This window comes from Mytilus trossulus, chromosome 3 (assembly GCF_036588685.1).
Source record: "Mytilus trossulus isolate FHL-02 chromosome 3, PNRI_Mtr1.1.1.hap1, whole genome shotgun sequence".
NCBI classification, from domain to species: Eukaryota; Metazoa; Mollusca; class Bivalvia; order Mytilida; family Mytilidae; genus Mytilus; species Mytilus trossulus.
The window spans coordinates 81,547,289-81,571,525 of NC_086375.1; the positions used below are offsets into that span (position 1 = coordinate 81,547,289).

At 32.9% G+C, this 24,237-nt stretch overlaps 1 protein-coding gene and 1 long non-coding RNA gene across 2 annotated transcripts in view; both read right to left on the reverse strand.

Annotated features, from left to right (window-relative positions):
* Positions 1 to 24,237, reverse strand: part of LOC134712607 (protein O-mannosyl-transferase 2-like) — a 49,447-nt gene that overhangs the window by 4,044 nt on the left and 21,166 nt on the right. Inside the window, exons 11-19 of the mRNA XM_063574329.1 lie at positions 23,584 to 23,711; positions 22,756 to 22,834; positions 21,903 to 22,054; positions 21,044 to 21,132; positions 18,757 to 18,833; positions 18,186 to 18,257; positions 16,993 to 17,149; positions 16,361 to 16,501; positions 15,823 to 15,934 (exon numbers count right to left, since the gene is read on the reverse strand). Of these exons, the coding sequence (XP_063430399.1) occupies positions 15,823 to 15,934; positions 16,361 to 16,501; positions 16,993 to 17,149; positions 18,186 to 18,257; positions 18,757 to 18,833; positions 21,044 to 21,132; positions 21,903 to 22,054; positions 22,756 to 22,834; positions 23,584 to 23,711 (1,007 nt within the window). The remainder of the gene's footprint in view (positions 1 to 15,822; positions 15,935 to 16,360; positions 16,502 to 16,992; positions 17,150 to 18,185; positions 18,258 to 18,756; positions 18,834 to 21,043; positions 21,133 to 21,902; positions 22,055 to 22,755; positions 22,835 to 23,583; positions 23,712 to 24,237) is intronic.
* LOC134712612 (uncharacterized) lies at positions 13,775 to 15,718 on the reverse strand. The gene is made up of 2 exons (XR_010106303.1): positions 14,858 to 15,718; positions 13,775 to 14,191 (listed from the first exon to the last, which is right to left on the reverse strand). It is a non-coding gene; the product is annotated as an uncharacterized LOC134712612 (long non-coding RNA).

Consider the following 24,237-nt stretch of genomic DNA (forward strand, 5'->3'; position numbering starts at 1 on the left):
TGCTTTGGTTTCAGAGATATAAGCCAAAATCTACATTTTACTGCTCTGTTCCATTTTCACAGGCGGCCATCTTGGTTGGATGGCCTGGTCATCGAACACATTTTTAAAACTAAATACCCTAATAATGATTGTGACCATGTTTGGTTAAATTTGGCCCTGTAGTTGCAGAGGAGAAGATTTTTGTAAAAGTTAACGACAACGGACAACGGACGCCAAGTTATGAGAAAAGCTCATTTGGCCCTTTGGGCCAGGTGAACTAATAACAGACAAGATAGAAGAAGGAACAATTAGGACCTTATTTCACATTATTAAACTTTATTAAATGTCAAAGTAAATAATGAGACCAATGCTGTGACTGGAAACTTTGATGTGATTTTCATTTTACACTGAGCATTTTAAGATTTCAAACTATTGGTTGGCAAAAAGGAAATGGCTGCACAGCAGATGCATTTCAAGGGGCATAACTCTAGAAAGGTAAATGATTCATTACCAAAATTTGAACTCTGTCTGTGTGTTGTGAACTTGTGATTAATGGCATTGTGTATAAATTTATTGGAAGAGGCAAAATTAAGTTGAGTAAAACTGAAAAGTTTGCAATAATTTAAGTTACAACAGGGCATGACTCTAAAACAGTTAACAACATACTGCAAAAATTTAAGCTTTGTCTGGGTGTTGTGTTTTTTTAGCATTGTGTAAAAGTTTCATAAAATTTGAGTGAGGAAAACTAAAGTTAGAGTGTGAAAACCAATAAATTAGCAATTTTCCAATTTAGAAAGAGGCATGAATCTAGAATGGTAAGTGATTCACTGCCCAAATTTGAACTCTGTCTGAGAGTTTGGTTCTTAGCATTGTGCACCAGTTTTATAAAATTTGGATGAGGAAAACTTTAAGTTAAACCTAAATGAGATGGACAGAGGGACAGACTGAAGAATGGAAGAATGGTCAAGGGTAACACTTTATGCAATCTTTGCTTATGTCTGTCATGTTATGGAGCATGAAAAGCACTACAACTTTCTCAATTTACAGACTAAATTTAGAATCATTCCCTTCAATTGAAGCAAGGGGCCTCGGTGGTCTAAGTAGTTATTACTGTAATCACTAGCCAGTCAACACTGAGGTTGTGAGTTTGAACCCCGTTTGTGCAGGTGTACTCGACTCCAATCGTAATTGACTAGGATTGTCAGTTTTCCTATAGAAGGTTGGTGGTTTTCTCGAGGCACTCCAGCTTCTGCCACCAATAACAACTGTCTGCCACGTAATAGCCTAAATGCGGTGCCTAAAAGTGGCATTAAAACACCAAATATCAAAATCAATTGAAGCAAAGAGAATCTTTACGAAATTTTTCCATGTACAATGAGTGTTGTAAAATTTGAAACTATCAGCAAACCAGATGCTCCGCAGGGCGTAGCTTTATACGACCGCAGAGGTTGAACCCTGAACGGTTGGGGCAAGTATGGACACAACATTCAAGCTGAATTCAGCTCTAAATTTGGATTGTGATTAAATAGTTGACACAGCATAGGTTTCTGACACAGAATGAATGTGTTCTAATGAACTTAAAATTTTTGTTTTCTCTTAAAGCCATTCACAATGCTGTTGAATATTAATCCTCTCAAAAAAATGTTTGAAGAAATTTTCTTTTTATTTATGAAATTTCAAATGAGAAAAATTGAACCCAATTTTTTTAATCACATCCCCCTTTCCCTTATTCCAAAACTAATCTCAATTAAAATTTCTAATGGAGTTTGCAACAATAACTACTCATTTAAATACATCATAAAATATTAAGATGTAAAAAAAACTGCTTGTTATCACTGAATGGTAAAGATTATTTTAATTTATCAGTTGGTAGTAAAAAGTGAACATACATTGTATATTGTATATAACAAAGATTTAAGTTGATTCTGGACAAAGAAAAATAACTCCAATTAAAAAAAAATCTTGCTATTGCACAATATTTTGCAATTAGATATTTCTTGCTTACTATTCTGGACAAAGAAAGATAACTCTAATTAAAAAAAAAAATTGCTATTTCACAATATTGTGCAATTAGATATTTCTTGTCATTGTGCAATACTTTTCAATTGAAAAGACTTGCGATTGCTCAATACTTAATATAATAATTTTAGATCCTGATTTGGACCAACTTGAAAACTGGGCCCATAATCAAAAATCTAAGTACATGTTTGGATTCAGCATATCAAAGAACCCCAAGATTTCAATTTTTGTTAAAATCAAACTAAGTTTAATTTTGGACCCTTTGGACTTTAATGTAGACCAATTTGAAAACAGGACCAAAAATGAAAAATCTACATACACAGTTAGATTTGGCATATCAAAGAACCCCATTTATTCAATTTTTGATGAAATCAAACAAAGTTTAATTTTGGACCCCGATTTGGACCAACTTGAAAACTGGGCCAATAATCAAGAATCTAAGTACATTTTTAGATTCAGCATATCAAAGAACCCAAGCAATTCATATTTTGTCAAAATCAAACTAAGTTTAATTTTGGACCCTTTGGACCTTTATGTAGACCAATAAGAAAACGGGACCAAAAGTTAAGAATCTACATACACAGTTAGATTCGGCATATCAAAGAACCCTGATTATTCAATTTTGATGAAATCAAACAAAGTTTAATTTTGGACCCTTTGGGCCCCTTATTCCTAAACTGTTGGGACCAAAACTCCCAAAATCAATACCAACCTTCCTTTTATGGTCATAAACCTTGTGTTTAAATTTCATAGATTTCTATTTACTTATACTAACGTTATGGTGCAAAAACCAAGAATAATGCTTATTTGGGCCCTTTTTTGGCCCCTAATTCCTAAACTGTTGAAACCAAAACTCCCAAAATCAATCCCAATCTTTCTTTTGTGGTCATAAACCTTGTGTCAAAATTTCATAGATTTCTATTTACATAAACTAAAGTTATAGTGCGAAAACCAAGAAAATGCTTATTTGGGCCCTTTTTGGCCCCTAATTCCTAAAATGTTGGGACCAAAACTCCCAAAATCAATACCAACCTTCCTTTTGTGGTCATAAACCTTGTGTTAAAATGTCATAGATTTCTATTCACTTTTACTAAAGTTAGAGTGCGAAAACTAAAAGTATTCGGACGACGACGACGCCAACGTCGCCAACGTGATAGCAATATACGACGAAAATTTTTTCAAATTTTGCGGTCGTATATAAAGGTACAACTAGAACCAAATACAATGAAAGTCCCAACTATGTACTGGCTTCAGAAGCTTCATAAAACACCTTACAAAATTAAGATTCATTACGTCTTCAAGCCATGTTCCACTACTTAATTGTCTATTCTTCTTACCAGTACACTTGGTACAATAAAAAACCTGATAATAAATTGTTTAAATAAGGCCTTTTGAAAATAATGGAATTAATTACTTTAGGAGTGTCAAAAACTTGTTAGAAGTACTTGATAAATAGCATGCTTATATTGGCGATTTTGAATCTGTTCAAAGTTTTGATTTTCACACCCTGTATACCACATTGCCTCTCAATCTCATTATGAAAAAATTCACACACCTAATTAAATGGGCATTTGAAAAGTCAGAATGTGAATACATATGTTCAAACTCTATTAGGTCATTTTTTAGTAACAATAAACATAAGATCTATGTCAATTGGACATGCTTTTATACTATATCTACCCTTGAATTTTTACTAGATAACATTTTTGTTCACTTTGGAGATTCCATATATCCTCAGGTTAATCGGAATTCCAATGGGAACTAACTGTGCACCACTTATTGCCACTTAATGTTTTTGTATTGCTATGAGTTACAATTTATGACTAAAATCAGCAAAGACCCATCAAACAACATCTGATACAAAAAATCAATAATACTTTTAGCTATTTGGATGACATATTGGCTCTCAATAATGAAGACTTCAGTATGTATACTAAAGAAATTTATCCTGTAAAACTTACTTTAAATAAAGCTAATGCAACAATGATCACTGCCCTTTCCTTGATCTTCATATTTATATCATTAACGGAAAGCTTAATACAAAAATTTATGAAAAAAGAGATGATTTTTCATTTCCTATCAATCATCATCCATTTTTAGATGGTGACGTTCCAGTGGTGGATCCAGGGGGGAGTGTTCAGGGGGTTGGAACCCCCCTTTTTTTGGGACGATCAATGCATTTGAATAGGGACATATAATTTGAACCCCCCCCCCCCCTTTGTCCTGGGTTGGGAACCCCCTTTTGAAAATGGCTGGATCCGCCCCTGCGTTCCCTTGTCAACATCTTACAGTGTTTATATATCTTAACTTTTACGATTTACTTGTGTATGTAACAACATTTAAAATTTTAACGAGAGAAATTTATGTATTACTGAAAAATTATTACACCAGTTTTCGATATCACAAATTAGTCAAAACATTTACTAAATTTTATCATCGGTACAAGGACACTATTCATTGCTCAACATGTAGACTTCTTATATCACATCCAATCTTTTATGGTAATATTCTTTATAAAGCACAACCAGATGCTCCGCAAGGCGTAGCTTTATACGACCGCAGAGGTTGAACCCTGAACGGTTGGGGCAAGTATGGACACAACATTCAAGCTGGATTCCGCTCTAAATTTGGATTGTGATTAAATAGTTGACACAGCATAGGTTTCTGACACAGAATGAATGTATTCAAATGAACTTAAAATTTTTGTTTTCTCTTAGAGCAATTCACTATGCTGTTGAATATTAATCCTCTCAAAAAAATGTTTGAAGAAATTTTCTTTTTATTTATGAAATTTCAAATGAGAAAAATTGAACCCAATTTTTTAATCACATCCCCCTTTCCCTTATTCCAAAACTAATTTCAATTAAAATATTCTAATGGAGTTTGCAACAATTACTACTCATTTAAATACATCATAAAATATTAAGATGTAAAAAAACTGCTTGTTATCACTGAATGGTAAAGATTATTTAAATTTATCAGTTGGTAGTAAAAAGTGAATATACATTGTATATTGTATATAACAAAGATTTAAGTTGATTCTGGACAAAGAAAGATAACTCCAATTAAAAAAAATTCTTGCAGATATTTCTTGCTTACTATACTGGACAAAGAAAGATAACTCTTAATTAAAAAAAAAATTGCTATTTCACAATATTGTGAAATTAGATATTTCTTGCCATTGCACAATACTGTGCAATTGAAAAGACTTGCTATTGCACAATACTTAATGTAATAATTTTAGATCCTGATTTGGACCAACTTGAAAACTGGGCCCATAATCAAAAATCTAAGTACATGTTTAGATTCAGCATATCAAAGAGGCCCAAGAATTTAATTTTTGTTAAAATCAAACTTAGTTTAATTTTGGACCCTTTGCACTTTAATTTAGACCAATTTTAAAACTGGACCAAAAATTAAGAATCTACATACACAGTTAGATTTGGCATATCAAAGAACCCCAATTATTCAATTTTTGATGAAATCAAACAATGTTTTATTTTGGACCTCGATTTGGGGCAACTTGAAAACTGGGCCAATAATCAAAAATCTAAGTACATTTTTAGATTCAGCATATCAAAGAACCCAAAGGTTTCAATTTTTGTTAAAATCAAACTAAGTTTAATTTTGGACCCTTTGGACCTTAATGTAGACCAATTTGAAAACGGGACCAAAAATTAAGAATCTACATACACAGTTAGATTCGGCATATTAAAGAACCCCAATTATTCAATTTTGATGAAATCAAACAAAATTTAATTTTGGACCCTTTGGGCCCCTTTTTCCTTAACTGTTGGGACCAAAACTCCCAAAATCAATACCAACCTTCCTTTAATAGTCATAAACCTTGTGTTTAAATTTCATAGATTTCTATTTACTTATACTAAGGCTATGGTGCGAAAACCAAGAAAAATGCTTATTTGGGTCCCTTTTTGGCCCCTAATTCCTATACTGTTGGGACCGAAACTCCCAAAATCAATACCAACCTTTCTTTTGTGGTCATAAACATTGTGTTTAAATTTCATTGATTTCTATTTACTTTAACTAAAGTTATTGTGCGAAAACCAAGAATAATGCTTATTTGGGCCCTTTTTTGGCCCCTAATTCCTAAACTGTTGAAACCAAAACTCCCAAAATCAATCCCAACCTTTCTTTTGTGGTCATAAACCTTGTGTCAAAATTTCATAGATTTCTATTAACTTAAACTAAAGTTATAGTGCGAAAACCAAGAAAATGCTTATTTGGGCCCTTTTTGGCCCCTAATTCCTAAAATGTTGGAACCAAAACTCCCAAAATCAATACCAGCCTTCCTTTTATGGTCATAAACCTTGTGTTAAAATTTCATAGATTTCTATTCACTTTTACTAAAGTTAGAGTGCGAAAACTAAAAGTATTCGGACGACGACGACGACGACGACGACGACGACGACGCCAACGTGATAGCAATATACGACGAAAATTTTTTCAAAATTTGCGGTCGTATAAAAATGCCACTAAGCACCTCAAAAGCTAACAAAGCCTTTAAATAGACTTATTAAGAAGGGATATAGTTACAATACTGTTGTCAGGTCATCAAAGATTGCACACTTTGGCTTTAAAATTGATTCACATATAGGGTCTTTGCATCGGAACAAAACACATTTATTTAAAAACCAGTTGTTGGCATGGCACTGGTTATGCTCTTCTCATATATTTTATGATAGTATAATACTAAACCCCTAATGGGAGGGATTGTGCATGATATTCATATGATGAAGACATAATTTTCAATCAGTTTAATTGAGGTCTAGATCTGGCATGTCAGTTAATTGCTAGTTGTCTGTTGTTATTTAAGTATTATTGTCATTATGTTTATTTTCTTTTGTTACATCTTCTGACATCGCATTTTTGTGCCTGTCCCAAGTCAGGAGTCTCTGGACTTTGTTAGTCTTGTATTATTTTGACTTTTAGTTTCTTGTGTATAATTTGGAGTTTTGTATGACGTCCATTTTCAATGAACTAGTATAAATATATTTGTTTAAGAGCCAGCTGAAGAATGCTTCCAGGTGTGGGAATTTCTCGCTGCATTGAAGACCTATTGGTGACCTTTTGTTGTTGTCTGTTCTGTGGTTGGATTGTTGTCTCTTTGACACATTCCCCATTTCCATTCTCCATTTTAATGACTACAAAAACTCTCATTACATCTCAATATTATCAAGCTGCTGACCCGAATAGAAAATTATTCCTTTTCATAGAAGGCACGAAAACTACGCTATTTCAGGCAGTTGGACAGCCAGACGCAATGACGCAGATCTAATTAGTTTCTCTCTAGTTTTCACTATTGTGGTAAAAACAAATATGGGTGACAATTATTTAAGGCAAACAACCTAAAAAAAAAAACCTGAAAATTTTCATTTGGGAGGAAAATCACTCCTTTAATGAGTAAGCTGGATTTTTTTGAATGAAAGTTCATCTATTTGTAGATTGTGCTGGTAATTTGCAATTTAAAAATTTCTGTCTATCTACTATAGTTTTCAAGCTAAAAACACAAAAAGTGAAAATTTGGTCCAAATGGTTTGTCTCATTTTTAAGTGCCAGTCTTTGTAAGAATCAGACAATTAAGGTAAAAATTAAAACATGATTAGAAAAAAACCACCTAGCTAATTATGCTATATAATACTAACCATCATCCTGAGTTAAAAAGTATTAGTCTTTTTTTGTGTGTCTGGTAATATCCAATAACTTGGTTAGAAAATTGGTTAGAATGATAGCAACTTACAGAGTTATCTCCCCTTATTCGTTAATTTCTAGTGCATTTCAACCAAATTGTATCTTCTATTACCAGAACAGAAAATGGAAATGAATGTTATTTTTGTGCATAACTACATATTATGAACTGAAATCAATGTCAAATTGGGTGGGTTTTTTTGGTCATGTTTTCACCACTGCCTGATTCTTGGGCAGACTGGCACTGTTGAAACATGAAAATGTCAATGTGTAGATTCACCAGAGTTCCCCTAACTGCTCTAGTATTTGAAATATTAGGCAAAACCTGCTTTAACCCCTATCTTCTAGTTTTACCTAAAGGTAGACATGTTTTCATCCTTTTGGAATAAAATAAACATTTGTTGAGACCACAGAATCTGTTTCAAAGTTGGCTATGTAGTTTCAGAGAAGATATTTGAAAGTGTATGATGGGGGATAGATGGACAATGACAACAGATGCCAAGCAATAGCAATAGCTCACATAAGATGAACCTAATATATGTGTTGTTCTAAAAAACACATAACTAGCATCTGACAAGGCTCTAACATCACAAGATAAGGATAATTTCCACCTAATTATTTCACATTAATTATCCTGACATGTTTCTTAAAGGGGCACTAGCTATCAAATTCATGGTCACCGATTTGACTCAAATTCTCATATTTGATTTATAACAATGTAAAACATTTATCCAAACTATCAAAAGTCTAAAATAAACAGTTTACAGAGCATGGGGTAGATAATACAAAGGTTCGTTTCGTGTGTATTTTAGTCCAGACACCATCTAATTATTTGACCTCAGATGACCATATAGGCGATGTAAACATAAATAAAGATATGAATAGATTAAACCAACACGTGCAATTGGATTTTTATAGGTCTGTTTGATTTTATTTTTATAGATTAAAAAATAGATGTTTCTCATTGTTTTTAACCATATAAGAATGATTTTATGTGCATCGCATCAGTAATCAAATGATATACCGTAGTTTCACTTTAATTGTTTACATTCTTTTTCTTTAAATAAACAGTACACGTACAATGCATGGGTTGTCAATCTTTAGCTAGGGGTTAAATTGAAGTTCACCTGAATACGGATTTAAAGAGGTCGACTCATTCACTTGCAAGTGAATCACTAATTATCAATGTTTCTTGGCGTAATTTGACAACATTGAACCTTTTTGGCTGCAAAAAGCGAATTGTTATTTCACTATTTCACTTTCATTATTTATTGAACAGAAAAAAATCAAACTTTAATTTTTTTATATATCTCGTAGCTAGTGCCCCTTTAAGAGTAATGCCAACTATTAATCTTTTGAAAAAAATCATGATTTTTTTTCCTGATCACTAAATATTTGTATTAAAGTATGAAATTTAACTAGATGATATGAAATTTAACTTCATGATATAAATAAACAAAGATTTAAACTACTAGGAACAAAATTATATCCAAAAAATTGTGCAACCTACTTCCAGGATCAGTGATTATTTTTAGGCAGAGACAGTTTGATGAAAGGATCATGACATTTTGTGTCTTCTTGCAATGCCGCCTTTCAAACTTGAAGTTGTGATCTACATAAACTTAAGCGGATTCATTATTTTCATAGGTACCAATTTTTGTTGATATTTGACTTCATTGTATGCCAAAGTCTGCATACAAGCCTATAAACAAGAATGTGTCCATAGTAAATGAATGTCCTCCCACACACGTTCTTTTTATATGTTCAGCGGACATTAAAATTATAAAGATCATATCATAGGGAACATGTGTACCAAGTGTCAAGTTGATTTGACTTCAACATCATCAAAAATTACCTTGACCAAAAAATTAAACTTGAAGCGGGACAGATGGATGAATGGATGAACAAATGGATGCATGAACTAACGATTGGATGCACATAACAAAAAACACTATGCTCAATCAAAGCGCGAAAGCGCTGTAAAGGCAGTTAATTACAGGTTGTGTGTATTTCTAGTCCAGTTATACCATTATCTTCCATAGAACAGAGGTGGTTTGTAGAATTTAAGATTCAGAGTTCTTTTGTACCTAGTTCACCTATATCTATAGTCTATGTTTACAGTATATTTTATGTGCCTCCCATGAAATGCATTTTTAGCCATGGCCTTGTCAGTTTGCTTTAAATTTATGAGTTTGACTGTCCCTTTGGTGTCTTTCGTCCCTCTTCTTTAGACATATAAGAACTTTTCCTTTTCAATATAAATAGACTATTCTTAATTATTGATTGTATACACATATTCTATGACTCTCATAAAAAATAGTTCACAAAGATTGACTAGTCTCTGTACTGTGTTTATAGCAAGAACATCAAGTAACATAATGGTAAATGTACATAGTAACATGTCAACTTTTCTGATGACCATACCTGGCAACTGTCAGTATTTGCAGAGTATTTCCCCCATCGAGCTCAAGGCTCCCAAATGGAAATTTTGTAAGAGCAATTTTGTCGACTATTTTAAAGAAAACAATTAATTCAACAATGGCTATGAGCTTGTTAATGCACGAAGAAGCCAAAAACCACATTAGAATATATTTGAAGGGAATCCATGACAAATCGTCCCACTTTAAAAACAAGAGTGCACACACTGAAATGTCTCGCCTTCTTTACTAATCATTGATATTATGTTGATAATCCTAATAATAAAGCTTTATTACAACTGTCACATAATCTTAACATAAACCAAGAAAACTAAACATTGACAATTGAACCATGAAAATGAGGTCAAGGTTAGATAAACCATGCCAGGTAGGCAAGTACAGCTAACAATTCTTCCATACAACAAATAAAATTGACTTATTGCTTATAGTTTAAGAAAAACAGACCAAAACACAAAAGCTTAACACTGAGCAATGAATTGTAAAAAATGAGATCAAGGTCAAATAAAACCTGCGCGACTAACATGTACATGTAGATCATGAAATATTTCCATACACCAAATATAGTTGACCTATTGCATATAGTATTAGAAAAAAAGGCCAAAACTCAAAAACTTAACTTTGACCACTGAACCATGAAAATGAGGTCAAGGTCATATGAAACCTGCCAGGTAGACCTGTACACCTTACAACCATTCTATACACAAAATATAGAAGTCCTATTGCAAACAGTATAAGAAAAACAGACCAAAACACAAAACTTAACTATAACCACTAAACCATGAAAATGAGGTCAAGGTCAGATGACACCTGCCAGTTGGACATGTACACCTTACAGTGCTTCCATACACCGAATTTACTAGACCTATTGCTTATAGTATCTCAGATATGGACTTGACCACCAAAACTTAACCTTGTTCGCTGATCCATGAAATGAGGTCGAGGTCAAGTGAAAACTGTCTGACGGGCAAGAGGACCTTGCAAGCTACGCACATACCAAATATAGTTATCCTATTACTTATAATAAGAGAGAATTTAACATTACAAAAAATTTAACTTTTTTTCAAGTAGTCACTGAACCATGAAACCTTACAACCATTCTATACACAAAATATAGAAGACCTATTGCAAACAGTATAAGAAAAACAGACCAAAACACAAAACTTAACTATAACCACTAAACCATGAAAATGAGGTCAAGGTCAGATGACACCTGCCAGTTGGACATGTACACCTTACAGTGCTTCCATACACCGAATTTACTAGACCTATTGCTTATAGTATCTCAGATATGGACTTGACCACCAAAACTTAACCTTGTTCGCTGATCCATGAAATGAGGTCGAGGTCAAGTGAAAACTGTCTGACGGGCAAGAGGACCTTGCAAGCTACGTACATACCAAATATAGTTATCCTATTACTTATAATAAGAGAGTATTTAACATTACAAAAAAATTAACTTTTTTTTTCAAGTAGTCACTGAACCATGAAAATGAGGTCAAGGACATTGGACATGTGACTGACGGAAACTTCGTAACATGAGGCAACCATATACAAAGTATGAAGCATCCAGGTCTCCCACCTTCTAAAATATAAAGCTTTTAAGAACTGAGCTAACATCGCCGCCGCCCCTGGATCACTATCCCTATGTCGAGCTTTCTGCGACAAAAGTTGCAGACTCGACAAAAAAACTGCCCCAACCTGGATTACCAAATCGCCCCCACTTGTGAACCGTGTTAAATCCCGTTAATATTACCAGGGTTGGCAAAAACCCGGGTTTTATGAGTATTGCCCAGCCCAGTGGGAAATACTGGGAAAACCCGGGTTTTACTGGGTTTTAGTGGGTAATACTGGGCAATACTGGGTAATATAAAATACTGGTCTGAATTTAATAGAGTATTCAGTTATCAAAGACAAATGTTATACATTCAAGATATATATGACCTTTTTTGTTTGTCTGGATTGGTAAAACTGTAAATATAAAGCAAAAATTGTTTTTTTTTAAAATGAATATAACTCTTATTTTAGGATTAACAATTGTATGTAAGAAAAAATATATTTAAATAATGTCTATGTACTGTCACTAATTAGTAAGTAATTAATCAGATTAGAATGCAGATTTGTTAATGTAACAATAATCAGCCCTTTCAATTCTATAAGTGTTAGCGGCATGACCCCTTAGGGTGTTTATTGAGCAATATGAATGTATAACATTTGAAATTAACTATTCACTAAAATATTGCAATGGTTTTTTTTCTTTCAAAGTATGGAATACAGGATTAATATTGAAACAATGCTTGGTAATTAACAAGGTTTCCTTAAATGTGCAAATCTTGTATTCTGTCTACATAGAAGGGGATGAAATTAAAATTTTCATTATTTTAGAAATGACTGTCAATGGTTTATCTGTCTAAAAAGTATATATTTAGCTGTAATACTATGAAACTACCACAAGATTTTACTATTTTGTGTTAAAATAAGCTTAAAAAATCATATTGCCCAGTAATGCCCAGTATTCCCATTTCTGAGAGTATTGCCCAGCCCGGGAAAACCCGGGTTTTCCCACCCGGGAATTCCCGGGCGGGTAATACTTTGCCAACCCTGAATATTACCCCTGCCAACTGGTCCAACCTAATGGAAATCGGTGAAATCTAGATAAATATATTAATAACCAGGATGAATTTAGTAATGCCAACTTATGGAAAAAGATGTTATCCCACGGAATATAAGTTCAATTCCATATATTGCATTATGATACATTTAACAGGTTTCTTTTCAATTGTTATGCAAATAACTTAGAGCTTCAAAACTTAGTTATTCTTTAACAATCAGGGTTTTTTTTAGAATTATAATTTCAGTATATATCAATAATAGTAAGTAAATTAATTTTCGGTTTGTTTGTATTCTGTGTACATTAGTTTTCATTAAAGTGGTGCGAGTTTTTATTTTTAATTATATATATATTATTAATCTAAATATTACCGTTTTTTTATAAGTAGGGCAAGTTGGCAGGAGTAATATTAAACATGATTTAACCAATTTCACATGTGGGGCGATTTGATAAATCAGTTTATGGCGTTTTTTTAAAAAGTGGGGCGATTAGCCAGTGGGGCGACTTGTCCTGCTTCCATTTGAAGGCCCCCTTGGAGGTTTTGTATGACTATATGAACCATCTTTCATGTAAAACCCCCATGTGCATTTTGAAAAGTTGGCAGATATGTTTCTAACTCCAGGCAAAATCTACTGGTATGAATGAAAAAGAAGTTTTCAATTAAGGCTCTGTGGCCATAACAGCTGTCTCATTAGCATTTTAACCACTTCCAATATTTGCAATTAAAACAATAGAAGAAAATTATTCAACGCAAAAACAAAACTTACTTGTAAGTAAATATGAAATTCTCATTGTTTGAGATTGTACAGTAGTACATGTACCTGTAACTGCTTATACCAATTTCTTATTCACTTTTGCTTGATTAACTCACTAAATATCATATACATTGTACCACATCTCCTTATTTTTATAAGCATTCCAATAACATGAACAATTGTAATTCAATTCTATATACCAAAGCAAAATGATCTGCACCACTTTCATTCACTAGTATGCATCTTTTGGCAAAATACAAGTTCTTAAATGACACAATATATATTTATTGATAAAAAAAATAAAATTTAGTATACAACTCTATAAACAGGTATAAAAAAACACAGCTGTGTCATAACTTGTGAAATCTGTGCTGAAAACACAAACGTTGATGGTATTTGATTAATTCCATATGTGAAGCTCAACATTAGCTCGTCAGTTGGTGGTGGACAGTTATAATTCCTTTCTGCAGGCTAGGATGAATGGCTTTTCAGGAAAACAAATTTCACAAATCAAAACTTTCCTCTAGATTTCTCCTACAATATTCATCCAGTTTAGTTCTTTTGTTTTAATTGGACACCGTCCTGATTTTTAATTTTGCAAACCATTCAGTCTCTTGCTTGCAAATGGTGCATGAAATTAGGATGGGTATGGCAGTAGACAAGTGTCTTTAAAGTGGGTTTGTGCCCTGAAAAAAAGTTTTATAACTTAATTTTTTTGAAACTTGTGCAACACACATACCTAAATAACTATAACATAGAAGAGAGCAGCATTCGTGTCAATGTTTTGTTCCTGTTTACATTGTCATTGATATTTTTTTCAGAAAGCCTGAGCTCATGTATTCCTGTCATTACATCCTAAATTAACATAATTACTGCTAGCTAGCTAGAATAATTATCAGTATGCAAGACGTACACTATCATTGTACAGCCCAAGTCTTCAGTATATATAATTGTTGCATTCATTCACTCCTGTGTTCAGTCGTTCAAAAATATTTAAACATCAACAAATGAACTTTTATAAGGACAAGAAATCACTAGAAAAGATACGTACATACAACCCGTGTTTAAGTGTATTTGAGAGAAATATATCGGGTTAAACGATTTATAAAGGAGAAATATATCTGGTTAAACGATGTATAAAGGAGGAAAAATTGTAGATATTGCATTACGATGCTTTCTACCTAATAGCACGTGGATATGTTTACATATTTAGACTTGACCCAGTATGACCCGTACCTTGTAGGTCACCGCCGTCGACTAGACTACAGTCGTGTATAAGACAACAAAAAGCTTAAGCCTGTACTATTTGTGTGAAGTAAATGTGTTTGTTCTGTACATTTAAATTGTTTTACCTGATAGCAAGGACGTAAATCTATCCGTTTCCTTCTCAATTCACTTTGTCAAATTCTTCGAGCTTCTTCGAAACATACGTATTACTGCGCCGGAAGTGAGAAAAATATGAGAAATCCTCGTAAAATAATGCTATTTTCAATTTTGTGGAATCCATTTTGTTATATTTATTATACAAAGATAAAAAAAAGTTACGATTAATTATGAATTTGATATCATTATACGGAACGTTTGTGGACTATTTTTTCCATAGCTGTAAAACGGTCATTTTGGCGGGAAATCATGTACACATACACACGTAGATTGGCTGGTACCCGATCGTAATGTTACACATCACATACACAAAAAGCTAATACCCGGAACGTAGTACCGGGAACCAGGATAATACGTAGACAACATACATAACTAATACCGAAATTGAAAACGCTTTACAGTTTCTCGTTCATAAACCGAATTCCGCTTTGAATTATAGAAGATGCAATATTAATCATGTTCAGTCGACTTTTCATTGTTATATCAACGTCTGAACTAATTAAAGAATCTTTAGATGTCAGATAACACTCGAAATTGACCCGACCTCTTTCCGCACGGAATACACATAATGATAGTTTGTAGTCAGGTTGACTGCTTATAATGCAAAATACACACTCATAACAAGTTCTATAAAACAAACAAAACACACTGATCGTTTCTTTAGTCCCCAATGTAAATGAAAGAAATAAAAACCATATCATACCATAAAAAGAAGAGGAGAAATTCGAACATTTCCGGATCTATTTCTGGCCAAAAGACCCCCTGCAAAGATTGCGTATGAAAAGATGAACCTCATGACTTAAAAGTCAGGCCTTAAAGCACTGCCTTTAAAAATGGGGAATAAAGCATCAAAAGCAAAATATCTGTTCACATTTTTTTGCAGGGTTCTGTATTCTTTAAACACAGTGATATTTTAAGAAAGTAAATAACATACCTCCAACATAAGACAGCAAATAGAGCTGCTATACAACCTTGGAATACAATTAGAGAAAACTGTTCTGGTACTGATATACAACACCACGTCAAGATGTAGTCTAACACAACACCTGCAAAACAATAGACATATTTAAAGTCAAACTTACCATATTCTACCGTATCAACAAAAGTCAAATGTAAATCAGAAATTCATTCAGAATTTATAATCCATTTGAAACTTGTTTATTTTTTAAGAAATTTGCAATATCAAGTTATCAAAATTATTGCAGTTTTAAACTGTTGCATTCTATAAATCAAACTAAAACCTCTTTACAAAAAAAATAGGTACAGAATTGGAAATGATGTCTGATATAACTTTCTATATGTCTTGATTGCCTGTTTGAAGGTTGTTGACTAAATTAAATAAATGACAATGACTTACAAGTGAACAAAGGACAAAAAATACATAAACAAATTTCTGGATCCTTAATCATACACATGATTTTAAGAATATTTTTTTTTCACTTTATATTTATACATGTTACTGAGTTAATTACCTGACAACATGGCACTAAAAAGGAATGCTGGGAAATAATGATGGAAGTATAAAACTCTAGTCATTGGCCAGAACGGAAAGTAATGAAGCATCCAGCCTAAAAATAACCACCATCCAGCACTAAACATTCTATCTTTATAGGCTGAAATATAAAAAAAAAACATAAATCGTCCACTATCAAAACATAATGAAAAGTACATATTTTCATTTAACGCAATACTTTTATCATACTAACAGTAGAAATCTTTCTTTCATATGATGACAGGTTTCTACATGCTTGGTTCATTTAAATATAAAAAAAATGTTAGTGGTTATGTGGAACCCTGTGTCTTGCCTGCAATTGCTGCTGGAAAAGTGCAATGTTGCCAATCATGTAATGGTTTATTTAAAAAGATATTCAGGGCAATTGAAATAACCTCCCTTCAACATTATGGCTGCATTCTGTTAAACAAAATTATAGTTTTAAGATCAACTTGATGTGTACCTTTGAACCAGATAATGACATTATTATCATGTCCATAATGACATTATTATTATGTCCATTCTTATTCATAATAGTCTAACTGTAAAAATTCTTAAACTGTTAAAAATTATGAGGTGAAACTTTTCTGTAAGCATTAAACAATATATTACCTCTCCAGTATTTATTATTCCTCAAACCTCTCCTTGATTTGACTGTATCAATAGCATAGGCAATAATAAACACAAAAGTTAATCCTAGACAACCCCAAAATATCACAGGGTTTCCTAATAGGTAAATTCTGTGATCTTTTCCTGAAAATATCTGTCCCTAGAAAAGAAAAAAATATTTGACAAATACATTTGTAACACTTGAGTGATAAAAAAAATGCCTTTGTTATGATAATGTTTGTACAAATTATGTCAGTACTTAGCATATTCTTTATATGCAATATTGAGGGGGCTTCAGTATCCCCTTGATCTAAATCGGTCATTAACTGTATCACTAACCAGTCAACACTAGGGTTGTGAGTTGAAACCCTGCACACAGCAACTGCTTTGAACTCAATCTTAATAATTCCTTCAATAAAAACTGGCCACTAGAAAATAGCCAAAATGCTAAAAGTAGTGTTAGTTTTTATATTGTTTTGTTATACCACTGTCCCATGTTAGGGCGAGGGTTGGGATCCCGCTAACATGTTTAACCTCACCACATTATTTATAAATGTGCCTGTCCCAAGTCAGGAGCCTGTAATTCAGTGGTTGTTGTTTGTTTATGTGTTATATATTTGTTTTTCATTCATTTTCTTATTTAAATAAGGCCGTTAGTTTTCCTGTTTGAATTGTTTTACATTGTCATATCGGTGCCTTTTATAGCAAACTATGTGGTATTGGTTATGCTCATTGTTGAAGGACGTACGGTGACCTATAGGTATTAATGTCTGTGTCATTTTGGTCTCTTGTGGACAGTTGTCTCATTGGCAATCATACCGCATATTCTTTTTTATATTAAACACCAAAATTCAATCAATCAAAATAAAAATCAAAATAAAATATCTACCTGCAATGGGACCAATTAATTGTATAATAGTTGAGAATTTTTTTTTAATTTAAAAATTGTATAATTGAAAGAAAAAAAGACTTTTTAGAGGTTTGAGATATCCATACCAAGTGTTCAAGTATAAACACCATACCCCGTAGCCAGGGGATTTCGGGGTGTTCAGACAACCCCCCCCCCCTTGAAAACAAATAAGCACTGTTAAAGTCAATGTTCTGTTCGAATTGTGACTGTTTAAGTCGAGTTCGTGAGTTCAACGAACCCTCCTTGGAAATTCCTGTCTATGGGCCGGAACACTAACACTCCTTACTCTGTAATTTATAGGCCACTGCCATGGTCTAGAAGTTATCTCCCCTTCCTTTGGTTTCAGGCCACTGTTACCCTTAAAAATAAAAATACTGAATATCATACACAAATATAAACAAATACATGTCTCTTATTTAACCACAAATATAACAGCATCAAAACTAGATCTGTAAATTTTTCTAATGTGATTTTAAAGTACTTGGTTTTATTGGATAGTGCTATCTATGAATGATGTCAAGTTTATTCAACTAGTATTTCTTTTTTTTTAAATAATCAGAAAAAAACAAATATGTCAATCATTTGTGCAAACAATTTTGTTTCTGAATAATAAATTGAAAAAAAATAAAATTTGGATCTGAAACTGAACTGAAAATCACCTCCCTTTGAAATACATGGCACTGTGCTGTTACAACAACACTAGTATATTGACTTGGTTCATTATGAGTTTATTACTTTTAAGAGTATGTCATCAAAATATCCACATGTGAAATTATAAGACTTTCAAAATCTGTATGCATTGTAAGATAAAACTGTTTCTTCTATTCGTCCTTCGTAAATAAATATTTGATACATACTTGTGTCATGACTGCATGACTTTCAATGAATCTTTCCAAGAAACTTGGAGAATATAACTCAAAACTGGCATTAGGTACTGAAACAAAAATAACAGTGTTAGTTAGACTCAAAACTGGCATTAGGTACTGAAACATAAATAGCGGTGTTAGTTAGACTCAAAACTGGCATTAGGTACTGAAACATAAATAGCGGTGTTAGTTAGACTCAAAACTGGCATTAGGTACTGAAACATAAATAACAGATTGTGTTAGGTCACCAACATTTTCGTCCAGTAAATTAAATTTAATATCTAAAGGATGAGGATAACACAACATGTTGAGATGAGAATGTAAAAAAAGTACATTGTATTATTTTAATATTAGTTTCTTGTGTACAATTTGGAAATTAGTATGGCGTTCATTATCACTGAACTAGTATATATTTGTTTAGGGGCCAGCTGAAGGACGCCTCCGGGTGCGGGAATTTCTCGCTACATTGAAGACCTGTTGATGACCTTCTGCTGTTGTTTTTTTATTTGGTCGGGTTGTTGTCTCTTTGACACATTCCCCATTTCCATTCTCAATTTTACATGTAAATTAATTATGAACAAGAATGTGTCCGCAGTACACGAATGCCCCACTCACACTATTATTTCCTATGTTCAGTGGACCGTGAAATTGGTAACTCTAATTTGGCATTAAAATTAAAAAGATCATATCATAGGGAACATGTGTACTAGGTTTGAAGTCGATAAGACTTTAACTTCATCAAAAACTACCTTGAATAAAAACTTTAACCTGAAGTTGGACAGACGGAAAGACAGACGCACAGACCAGAAAAAATAATGTCCCTCTACTATCGTAGGTGGGGCTTAAAAAGATTATCAGATTGGCACCATGTTAGCTGGACAATATTAGAACTTTAACAAATCTGATAAAAATGCAATTAGAGACATATAATAGACATTTAATGAAAATGAAAAATGGAGCTGTTGTAGCCATCAAGGCAGCTAACCCTCAACTTCCATTTATTTCATCTACTTTTACTGTGGATTCATTATTATTTGCTGGATACCAATTTTCATAGGTGTGTGGATACAGTTTGAATCACAAACGAATATTATATTTTCAATAGGGTTTGAAAACAGAGATTGTCAAAACCATGGATTCAAATATCCATGAATATGCAGGTTTTCAGCAATCCATGAAAAATTGATACCCACGAAAAATAAATGAATCCACAGTACAGTGAAACTTCTCAAAACCGGCCGCCCGTCGGACCACGGGATTCGGCCGGTTTTCAGGGGTGGCCGGTTTAATGAATTTGAAATCAACAAGAGTTACTTCCCTTCAGTATGTGTGCAATTGTTTTTTTTTACCATGTATTGTACCTCAATCATCAGGTTTGTTTTGTTGTGTAAATTTAGCTTTGTATTCTAAATTGATTATGTAATACATATTAAAACATCATTTGTATCTTTATTATTTTTTAATTTGCAGGCATAACAAATAAAATGCAACTATATAACAAAACAATTTTAATATCAATATCTTATATTATTGAACACCACCAGCTCTGCTTACCAGTACCAAACAATGTTCAATTAAGACTTCATAAGCAATACACACACATTAAAGCACTACCCCTCAACCTAATAATACACGCTAAAATTAAACTAAAAAGGTCTGTTAAACATAAATAGATTATCCCGACGATATCGATTTACGATTTATTTGAAAATATCAAAGTGAGTGAAGAATTTTTATAATTTGCCTAAATATTTTTTTTATAAATGATCAAATAAAGAAGCCAAGCTAAAACATTTAATGAAAATTAACTATCATCATTGATTAGCGTGGGTGAAGATCAAAATCTCTCAACTGATAATGTATTGATTTGACATTGACAGGTGAACACTTCTCAGTGGCCATGCAGGTGTCTAATTGACCGGATTAACTTGTTTGTTTATATAACAGTATTATATATGCACTAATTATTACAAATGAGAAGGCCGGTTTTATGAGGTGATATTTTTATTGATTTTGATTACACAAATACACAAATAACGGCCGGTATCCGGTTTAAAGGGGTGGCCGGTTTTATAAGGTTACTTGACCGTTTATTTACATACACGCCGGCCGGTACTTGCGGTTTTGGCCGGTATGAAGGGAGAACCGGTATTAAGAGGGACCGGTTTAGAGAAGTTTCACTGTATATAAATCAAAAATTTTGTTTTGATATATTTCATAATGTAGAAATAGAATGACACTGTGGAGCTTAGATACTGTTTGTTCCTGTAAATCTTACATCTTTGATCTGTTACTTCTTCCACACTCCATAAAGTCTTTTTATCTTTTATATTAGGGTTACATGTAACTTCTAGCTGCTCCCAGCCCCTATAAAATTGAATATAATAATTCCATAGTTTTTCACATCTACAGTAAATTTCAGAGATATTTCCATTTGTTCATCAAAACAATCTTTCAATATGTATCCATATAATCGGTGCGAGTATGGTCTTGAGGAAACGATGATAGTCCGTCGGAAAGGGACGATAACTGGCTGACCCATGTTAAGAGAGAGCCACATCTCTTGCACATTAAAGACACCCTTGTAGATTTCGAAAAAGAGTAGGCTAATGCCGCTACAAGGCAGCACTCGCACCCACAAAGTGGAAAGGGATTATTATAAGTTGCAAAACTTGTTTCCCAATCCACTATAAATAAATATGTTTAAAATAAACTAATCGGTAGAAAGTCTAGGCTAACAGTACACAATTTATATCCTGATTTCAATCAATTCCAAGAATGCCCTTAAGTTAGTGGCGGTCATAACAGAATTTATTTAATGATTGTGAATCTTTAAAATATCTATATGGATGATAATTAAATGGACCCCACTATATTAAGCAACAGCAAATTGGTGACAGGTCAAGGGAGACAGTGAATAAAAGGAACACATAGAAACACAGAACAAAAACTTTACCTGTTTGAAAATTTATGGAAGGTTGGTGTGGTCTGTCATACTGTCTTTTGATTTTGGTGATTGAAGTTAACTTTATTGTGTATTATACATGAAGTTAATTGGTATAAATATTCTAGTACCTAGACCCTTTTCTTTAAATCAGAACTGCTGGTTTATGACAATAAATAACAATTTAACATACCATTTAGGTAGTTTTTTGTCATGTGACTGTAGAGCACATCTCACATGGTAGTGTATCAGTCTGACCTGTGACCTGACAGTCTGTACAGCTGCCCCTGTAGACCCTCCCACCACTTCAAGGATCCAAACATCATTAGCATCACCTGAACCATTCTGTAAACATACAATTTCTCTGTTATGATCTGAGTAAAACAATCAAATAAAATAATTCAAATTAAGTATTACACTGCTAATTTAGTATTGTATATATTTATTAACCAAATCCTTTTAGTCACATTGAAGTGATAAAAAGTGGCTAAAAATGTTTTTGACATGGTGAAAGATGTCAAGGAAATGCAGCATAGAAAAATATTCAAAACAACAAAAAATATGTTTAAATTCATTGAAGTGATTGCATTTGACCTTTTCATGTGTCCCTTATGATTCAGATTAACTTAACAAAAAGTCTTATAATGTGTCCTACATTTTTCCTTGAAACTTATATGAGGGGGGATCCCGAAATCCTGTGTTTAAAAAAATGAAATCCTGATGTCCAAAATTTTAAGAAATTCAAATCCCTACATTCCGAAATTCAAAAAAAGAATTCCCAGATCCCAAAATCTGAGCTTAAAAACACCTGATCTCGACGTCCCGAAAAAGGTTCTGCCGCACCTCTTATATGGTAAAGCCATGTATCTATAAGATGTCAGAAAACAGAAATTCTATTGGAAGTACCCAGTATTTGTTCTAGTGTTTTCAGAAACCATCTAAGTATGTTGATTAGTATATTTAATTTTAGTTGAAAGTATTAAGGATTTTTTATCCTAATGTTATTAACATTTCACTTCTTGTAGTGATTGAGTAAAGTTACATACCACTCCATAACCTGCGACTTGGTAATGTCTCTTTGTCAAAGGTGCAGGTTCTCTGTGAGAATGTAACAGTCGCTTTGTTCTGTAATAGTATCATATATATGTAGTTTAGTCTATTTAAAATATAATCTTTCATAACAATTTAACTTACTTTTTTTTAATATAATGCTATATTTACATATAAAAAAAAGAAGATATATTTATCTAAATATGATTGTGAACTTTTGAGAAAAATTTGCTAGTGTCTCTAACACTCATTGACAATTAGAATCGTAAATATTTATATCCATATTCATCAATGCAATTGGACTACATGAATAGCAAATTTGCAATTTATAAATAAATCCTGAACTAAAACAAAAAGGAAAGTCAGACATTTTAACTTAAACATTATTTGAAATAACAGGGTGGTACACTAAGTAAATTCCTTAATACTGCATGTTGACTTTTACCAAAGAAATATTAATTAAATTAGATTTGGTAGTACAGGAGGGATTAAACATAATGCTGCATACATAAGTGAAGTTTTCATTGACACTTAACAAGAATATATGGGCAGCATGTCTAGCTCTCATTATCAGATTGCTTTGTTGAGTGATCCAAGAAATAGATGTGAATTAAGTTTAAGGTTGATATGACCACAGATTAATGAGAAACTACCATAACCCAAAAATTTTACCTGAGATTTTACTTGTTTTACAACATAACATTTCAATACGATTTTCTGTGAACTGATTTCGCATCAACTATATTTCAAGTAAGTGCAATCTACTATTGTAGGCAATACAGGCAAATGAAAATAATAAATAAAAATTTGATAAAAAAACTTACACTATATGTTCTAATCTAACAAGATCTCCACTCTTAACTAGCTCTGGAGAGTCTGTTTTTGTCCACTGTGTATCAGCTGGTTTTATTATCCACATGTTGTTTTCATCTTTATGAGCATATGTTGTTACCTACAAGGAAAATTGGTCAATACTAATAGACAACTTTCGAGTTAATCCGTTCCGTATATTTTCGGCACTTAGTTTGTACCTAAGTCATGTGACACAGGGGCATGTTCATTTCCGGTAAAACGAAAATGTCCTTCAAACTTCAAAACGTAAACGATTTGAAAGGTTTTCTACAAAAGAGAGGCGTAACCTGTTACTTTTATAGAAAAGATCATCTGGTTAAACTTTGTGATCTTGCATTGGAACTGCAATTGCCTATATTGAACGAGGAGAACGACGTGGAACCTGACATCACTATTTCAAGTTTGACAAGGCGTACACTGGTTATCGGGGGAAAGGAGGTCATAGCTCCAGAGGTTTCGAGTGTTGTGTGGTCAGCTGATCTTAGATTTATTCCTAACATTGAAATTGGGGATATATTGGTATACATGCTGAATTATTGTGGTTGGTCCGGTGACAAACTAAAGAGTTACAAAAGGGACAATGGTTATCAACTATTTCAAGCCAACCATATTGATTCTGTCAAGAT